This window comes from Leishmania braziliensis, chromosome 24 (assembly GCF_000002845.2).
Source record: "Leishmania braziliensis MHOM/BR/75/M2904 complete genome, chromosome 24".
Classification (NCBI taxonomy): Eukaryota; Euglenozoa; class Kinetoplastea; order Trypanosomatida; family Trypanosomatidae; genus Leishmania; species Leishmania braziliensis.
The window spans coordinates 153,327-160,768 of record NC_009316.2 but is presented as its reverse complement, the minus strand read 5'-3'; the positions used below and the strand labels follow the sequence as shown (position 1 = coordinate 160,768).

The 7,442-nt window shown below is 63.9% G+C and overlaps 2 protein-coding genes across 2 annotated transcripts; both read right to left on the bottom strand.

Annotated features, from left to right (window-relative positions):
* Positions 1 to 2: 2 nt before the first annotated feature.
* LBRM_24_0470 (hypothetical predicted transmembrane protein) lies at positions 3 to 1,979 on the bottom strand (the record flags this gene model as incomplete). Its single annotated transcript, XM_001565263.2, has 1 exon — positions 3 to 1,979. A coding segment is annotated over one exon (1,977 nt), but the record flags the coding sequence as incomplete, so codon positions are not given.
* A 1,153-nt stretch (positions 1,980 to 3,132) lies between these two features.
* On the bottom strand, positions 3,133 to 5,004 carry LBRM_24_0460 (3'a2rel-related protein; the record flags this gene model as incomplete). Its single annotated transcript, XM_001565262.1, has 1 exon — positions 3,133 to 5,004. One exon carries the CDS (start codon positions 5,002 to 5,004, stop codon positions 3,133 to 3,135), a length of 1,872 nt encoding a protein of 623 aa, XP_001565312.1.
* Between the last annotated feature and the right edge of the window lie 2,438 nt (positions 5,005 to 7,442).

Here is a 7,442-nt window from a genome sequence, read left to right as displayed (position 1 = left end):
CGACGCGGCTTCGTGTTTTGCGGGATTCCACGCTGAAAACCAGCTGTGCACAGTTCATCCTTTAGTGTCTTGGCAGACTGTGAAATTCGCAGGACCGGCCCTCCATAGACGTTCACCAAGTCGGTGATGTCGACGTCCTTCATGACGAGGTAGTCATCGTTCATGTAGATGAAGATGGAGGAGGCGTTGCGCAGTCGGTACACGAAGGACTCGACAGTGTAGCTGTTCACGGTCGTCAGCGGCGCGGGCGGCATCAACGCGCGCTGGTCCACGATGTGGATGCGCGTGTAGTGCAGCTTGCCGGTGTGGGCCTCCCTCACGAAGCGCGCCTCCGCCGTGCCCAGCACGCTCGCATCGCCGCCGTCAGCGGCACCACTCGCCGCCTCAGCGCGCGCCGTGGGCGCAGTAGCAGCGGCATAGAGGGAGCGCATGAAGAAGTTCCGGCTCTGGTTCAGCCACAGCGGCACGTTGCCGTACGGCGTCACGACGGTCATGCGACCGCGGTGCCAGCTGCGCGTGTGGAGCAGCAGCCCGCGCATGCCGTGGCGCAGCTCGTCGCAGTCCACGTCGATGTCGTCCGGCTTCACGCTCTCCAGGTCCGCACCCAGGGCGCGCAGCAGCTCCATGTTCGTCAGCGCCATCTTCGGCGGCGGCGGCGCGCCCTCGATGTGGGGCTGGCTGGGGTGCGTGGCGGCCCACCAGAGCGACGCCTCCACGCGCTGCACCGCGTCCTTGCCGGAGCCCACGTCGGCCAGCAGCTGCGACAAGGCGCACGGGCTCGACGACGACACAAACAGCAACACCGCGATGCGGCGGCTGAAGGTGTCCTCGGCCAGCGGCGGTGCGTCGACGCCAATGTCGGCCGCACGCTGCATCTCGCCCCACAGCAGCTGCACCGATGCGATCATGTTCCAGCACTCCCACGTCTTCGCAAACGGCTTCGTGTAGCCGCGCGTGATGTCGCTGCCGTTGACGTAGGAGTAGATGAAGTCGAGGTGCGCGTGGCGCTGCAGCAGCTCGTCACGCGTGTAGCGGCGGTAGTGTGTGCGCAGGCCCTGGTCCGCCTTGGTGAAGTCCGCGTCGGCGCTGCGGCTGGCGGTGGCATTGCTGGCTACTGCCGCGGCCGCTGCGTGCGGCACGGCGAGGGGCTGCACAGCAAAGCTGAAGGCGCCGTTGACGGCGTGCCGCGGCGCTGCGCCGGCGTCGCCCAGCTGCCAGTTGGCCTCGCCGTCGAGCCACGGTGACGGCGCCAGTGGCGTGCCAAGCTGCACGCGGCGCGGCGCGGCGCAGAAGGCCTCGTAGGTGCTGCGGCCCACACCGCTGCGTCGCCGCTCGTCCACGCGCGTGCCACCGCGGCCGAAGGTGCGCAGCACGTAGCGGTCGCGCTCCACGTCGTGGTGGATGTACGCCGCGTGCGGCGCGCCGGTGTAGCCGTCGTAGCTGCTCGCCGTGGGTCTGCCGCAGAAGTACGCAAGCGTGCGGCTCGACCGCGGGCCGTACGGACTCAAAGAGCGCGGGTCATGCACAGGGGAGACGAGTGAGGGACCCATCGCTGTGAGGTCAAAGTGCGTCTCTTGGTAGGTCCACAGCTGAATATTATCAGGGTTGTTGTGGAAGCGGTAGAAACGCAAGAGACTTATAGTGATGCACACGTATAGCAGCACAAAGGTGATGCCGGGAACCGTAAAGACCTCCCACTGGCGCATCAGCACGGTGACACACCGAGCTGTTTTTCTGAGGCTACGGGGTGGCTGCCTTATCTCTCGTTTCGCCGCGTAGGCCTCGTTGAGACGGGCGGCGGCAAACCGGCGGCATCTCGGGAGGACTTGCAGGACGTACTCGAGCAGTATGCGCATCGAGACGGCGGCGACGGACGCTAGAAGTCGCAATGTAGAGGTGAGCGACGTGCCGAGGCCTCGCAGGTAGAGAATGGTGGGGTTCTCCGCCATTTGCGCAGTATCGGAGATTGCCGTTGGCATGGCCCGGCATCCCCTCTGCGCGCCCCTTTACGGTCCTATTCGCAGTTACGTGCGTATGCCAGAGGAGGCGTGTGCCTGTGTGTGTGGGTGTGTGTGAGTGTCTACTAGTGGTGTTGACCTTCTCGATTGATGTCCCGTGTACTCCCGCCCTCCATCCGCAAAGCACCCGCGCCACCAGGCACGAAAGGTACGCACAAACGGTGCACGGAGAAGAGTCGAGGAAAGCGAAGCGCAACACTCACAACGAGGGAGGGCCACGAGAGACGCTGCAAATTACATAGAAGCGCGCATATAAGGGAGTGTGCGTGAAACACCTGATCGATGTCGGTAATGCCACATAGACGACCAGAGAGCCACGGATAAGAAGAAGGCAGGAAGAAGAGAGAGATGACAGCGGGGAGGGAGGGAGGGAGGGAGGCTACAGATGGGTTGAAGCGTGCACAAAAAGGAACCTGCGCAGCTGCACATGCACACTTTCCTGCTTGGGCGTACCCGCTTTTGGCCACGCAGCAGGTGTGCAACGCCACTCTGCCCCTGGCCTCTGACGGGTCCATCGCGTGGTGCGACAGAGCCGTAGGGCACGCACTGCAGCAACACCTACTCAGCCATCGGAGCACGGCATCCTCCTCAACCTCGGCCCACCTCCCGCTCCGCGGGTCACTACGTGATGCGCCCTCCTCCCCTAGAGTGGCTCAGGCTCCCCACCAGCAGGCAGCGAGGGCTGGATGGGATACGTTCGAGTCACGTCAACACTTCACCTACCACATGAATGGCACAGACCTGTTTGCTGTAACAGGTCGCTCCGACGCAACGCTCTGACGTCCCTCTACGCCGTAGGTCCCTGACCCTGTCACCGCCAGGGGTGGTCCCGCATTGGCCGGGATAGAGGAGCTGCCGGGCTACCCCGCACAGAGAGAGCAGAGCGCTGAACCCCGGGGAGCCGCGCACCGAGGCGCCCTCTCCCCCCACCCACACTACTGCGGGGCGGGCGCAGCGCAAAGACAATAAAAGACCAGAGAAGAAAACGTCCCCGATGCGTCTCTCACAGTCGGGCCGAAAAAAAAAAAGGCCGTGCAGACGTCGCCGCTAGCGGCACGCCAGGCCGCACGAACGACAGGCACGAGACCGCCTTCCCTGTTCGCGTGACCTTCGCTTAGCGAAGGGACCGACGCGGTGCAGGGCGTGTGGCGGACTGGGCGCCTGGGACGTACGAGCCGCTGCTGTGGCCTTGCGGCGACCCGTCGTCATCGTCCTCGTACTCCTCGTCCTTGTATTCGTTACCGAGCCCTTCGACATCCTGGAAGGCGTGCTCCTCTTCCTCACCTTCGATGTCTTCGTTCTCAGCGTGCCGCTCAGCACGGTCCCCGTCCCGTGGTACAGGCGCCGCGAGACCTTTCGGCCTCTCAACGCTGTCCGCGCTGTCACCGCGCTGGTGGAACTCACGGCCTACCTGCAGCGGCGCCACGGTGGACGAGAGAATCTGCTCAAAGGCCGAGTAGGACTTGCTCAACACGGCGTTGCTACTGCCGACCTCGGTGCCCGCGGCTGGTTGTAGGCTCTGCGTCGCAGCTCCACCGCCGTCTGGTAACGCTAACGGCGGCATCTGCTGCCCACCACTCTCGTTCTTTGCCCTGTAGCGACCCAGCAGCACACGCGCCGTGTCGTTGAAGTACTGCGAGTTGCGAGCCAGTGGTGGCACGACTGTTATCGCGGAACTGGCGGTAGCACCACCGTGCAGGGACGGACCAGCTCCCAACGAAACGCCGGCACCCGTGGCCCCAGCTCCCGGCAGAACGAGGGACGTTGCATATATTGGGGCAGAACCCCCCGCACCGCCAACGTCGCCGCCGGTGCCTCCGCTCAGTGAATAGACATTGGCACGGCCCTCTTCATCGCTGGACCACATCTCCGACTCTACAGCGCCGGAGACATCACCGAACGAGTCCGCAAGGCCGCCGCTGCTGCTGTTCCCGACACGGTTCGTCGGGCTGCCGGCGGCTTCGGCGGCAGCCACAGCTACGCGCCGCGCACGCTTGCGCTGCCGCGCCTCTACAGCCTGCTGTCCGATCGGATCAAAGATGCCGTCCACGCAGATGCCCGCAGCCGTCGACGGCGCCGAAATTAAGAAGCACGAGCGGTTTGCGCCGATCCTAGTTCTGCCTGTCGCGACAGCGTCGAGGCTCAGCCAATCGCCGCCCATGACGGCGTTGCCCATGTCCACGTCATCCACTTCTCCGGGGCAACGAGTACCGTTAAGGCGCAGCTCCTTCATCCTGTGCCTGTAGCGCGTGCGGCGGCAAATGCACCACACTATAAGGGCGATGATAATAGCAGGTACCGCGAGGGCGATGAGGCCGAGGAGAGCGAGGCGCTTGGTAGGTGAGCGGCGCGTGCCGAGGTTGTCTGGAGCGGGAGCTGCCAACGAGAGAGGCGGTGCTGCTATCGCGACGCTGTCATCGACCAAGACAACAGCGCTCCCGCCGGCCGAGGAGAATGACGACGACTCCATCGGCGATGACTCCGAGGACAACGACGACAGCTCTAAGGATGAACTTGAGGAGGAGCCTGTCGTCTTTGGCGCCTTCGCTGCTTCGCTGCCGCTCCCGCCAGCGTGTTGGCCAACCATAGAGCTCAAGGCAGACGCGCTCACACCCACGGCGGCCAGATCGCCAAAGTCAAACAAAGTGCCCAGGCGGCTCACATCGTTGTCAGCCCGCGTGGCTGCCACAACAACAGCGAAACCAGCGCAGCGCAGCAGCGCAGCAGGCTGCCGAAACGGCAAGGCGGGCAATAGCGCGCGGAGACCCTTCCCCGTCCCCGAAGCATCGCCGCCTGGGGCGAGGCCGCAGTGTGCGCCATGTGCGCGGCAGCAGAAAGGTGTCGTCCTCCACGTCGTCAGGAGGAAAGCGCTCAACACCAGCAGCACACGCAGCACCACCCGCTGCAGCACCGGCAGAGCACGGCAGCGAAAACTGCGGTGGCGCTGCAGCCCCCCGTCCGCTACGGGATGCGTGGCAGCGCCCATGCGAGCGTGTCTCCGCAGCCGCACGCAGGACGAAAACACACGAGAAAAGTGGGCCGTGCGGCGCCAGGACAGCGGCACGGACACACAGGCAGACGGGGCGAAGGCGGCACACGCGTGAAGAGCAAAAGGCGCAGCCCCTCCCCGCCAGCGACACTGCAGGGGAACACCAGCAAAGAAGAGAGGCAGGGGCGTGTGAAGCTCGGCAGCAGACGCAAGACGCGCAGTGCCCTTCCCCCTCTCAGCACCACCGCGCAGGCGTGCGCCCACACACAAACAACGCCGTCGCCTGCCTGCCTCTCTTTGCGCTTGTTGAGGGTCCACCACGCGCGTCCGCGATGCGCTCGACAGATGAGCTGCGAATGGGCGGTGCACGCGTCACTCCGCCGGCCCCATCAGCTCTTCGCCGCGTGGCCGCGCGTGTGCGAGCTCGCGGATGCCGCGGCCGGTTGCTGTAGTGGGGAGGGGGAGGAGGGGAGGATCAGCGACGAACGGGATTGGGGACGCTAAAATCGTGGGACGGTGGCAGCCAAATCGTACCCGATGGAAATGGGCTGTAGGGGATGGGAAGGCGCAGAGACGGAGAGATCAAAGTAATCGAGGAAAACGAGACATGCGGTGGCACGCGATGGAGGGGGAATGAGGAGGTCACCATGACGCCTCCTCGCGCGGTGCCTTCTGTATCCTCTCCGCCCTCTCCTCGTCCTCGCCATGCCACGATCCTCAGGATCAGCGACCGCCGCACAGAGGCTCCACACCTCGACCACGAGGTGCAGCAGGAGAGGGGTGGCGAGGCGGCACACTGGCACGCGAGTCTGCGTGAGTGTATGACGCGGCACTCCGCTCCAGCCGTGCGGCCCCTCTCCCCGCCGCATGCAGTGCTCACGCATGTGAGCGGCCTCAGCTCCCTTTCGCTTCTTCTGCGCAGCACCCGCGTTCAGTCTGTCCTGCCAGCCATTCTTCTGCGCTCCTTGTTTTTTCATTCATACTGGCACAGGGCCATACAAAAATATTCGTCTAGCGCAAGACGATGCGGCGAAAACCCCCAGGCACATTTACCCTCACAGGTGCCCATCTATCGCAAGCAAGCAGACGCGCACAGCCACCGCTCAGCCCATCGCTATCACACTGCACACAGCGCGGGCTAGGCCCAGGGTCACACCCAACATCACCGCAGAGCAGCAAAGGCGAGTGGCAGTAGGCAGATGCGCATACTCGCTGGAACGTCGATACAATTTTAAGTAAGGTAGAACAGAAGTCATCATCACTGCAAATGTCCTCGGCACAGCGCCAGCCTACACCTCTCTGCCGGCGCCAAGAGCCCGCAACCGTGCCCGGAGGTAGGCAGCAGGCCGTTGACCTCCCACAAAGAGCGGGACACGGGGTCCTGACGCCACGGTGAGGCGACCAGCGCCATCACGAAGTCAAAATGCAAATAGAAAACTAAAGAAAAAGCCATACTGATCAGGAAGAGAACAGAGCACAAACATAAAGCAATTAAATGTCAAGAAAGCGCTTGCACAAAGGAGAGAGACGGAACAACACAGCGACCATCCGAAACAGCGCTCGCCACACACACACACACACACACACGCGGAATGAGGCGGGAGAGAGAACAACGAAAGAGTGCGTGCGTGCGCGGATGTGCGTCCCTGACGGGGTCTGTGACTCCCCTCATCTCCAGTCTCAAGAGAAAAAGAAAGCCACCTCAGGCTGGCCGTCGTGTCGCTGCTGTGTTCATTGCGGGTTCTGCAGCCACACATCAGGATTCTCGCACGCCATGCAGAAGGAACGACACAGACTCATGCCTCCGCCTCAAAACAGGAGTGGCGAGGGCGCAACCGTCAAACGCTAGAGATGTGCACAGGACACGCTGCGGATGTTGCGCAGCTCAACGAGGGCAGCAAGAGCAATGCAGAAAAACACGGGAGTAGGAAAAAAAGAAAAAGACATTAGGGGTAATATTCTTGCGGCATGCGCTCCTCGGCCACAACGAGCACGTCCGCAAGCAGACGCGTACAGCCAGCGGCCGCTGCACCGCGGCGGCGAGGACGTCGCCTAGGACGCACCGTCCGCCGTCGCATCCCGCCAGGCGCCTGGCGGACCCACCATGTCCCTCCTCGACACCCCCCCCCTTCGCGTGCGTGCTGCGCCACCGGCACCAGCCGGGCTCGGGTGGACGGCATGACTCCATCCACGCGGGCAGCGGCCAGGGTCCTGCTCGAGAGCGGAAGCCGTGGCGTCCGTCGAGGTGTCGGGGGTGCCGATCCTCGGCCATGCACATCCGTGCAGCGGAGAGCTGCACTGGGTTGCGGCGTCTTGCACCGGAGAGTGCGCTCCACCGCGCGAAGTGCTCCGATGCCCAGTGTGCCGCACTCCAGAGGGCGGATTGCTGCGCAGCTGGCCTGACGTCTCCGTCGACAGAGGGGGTGAGGAGGGTG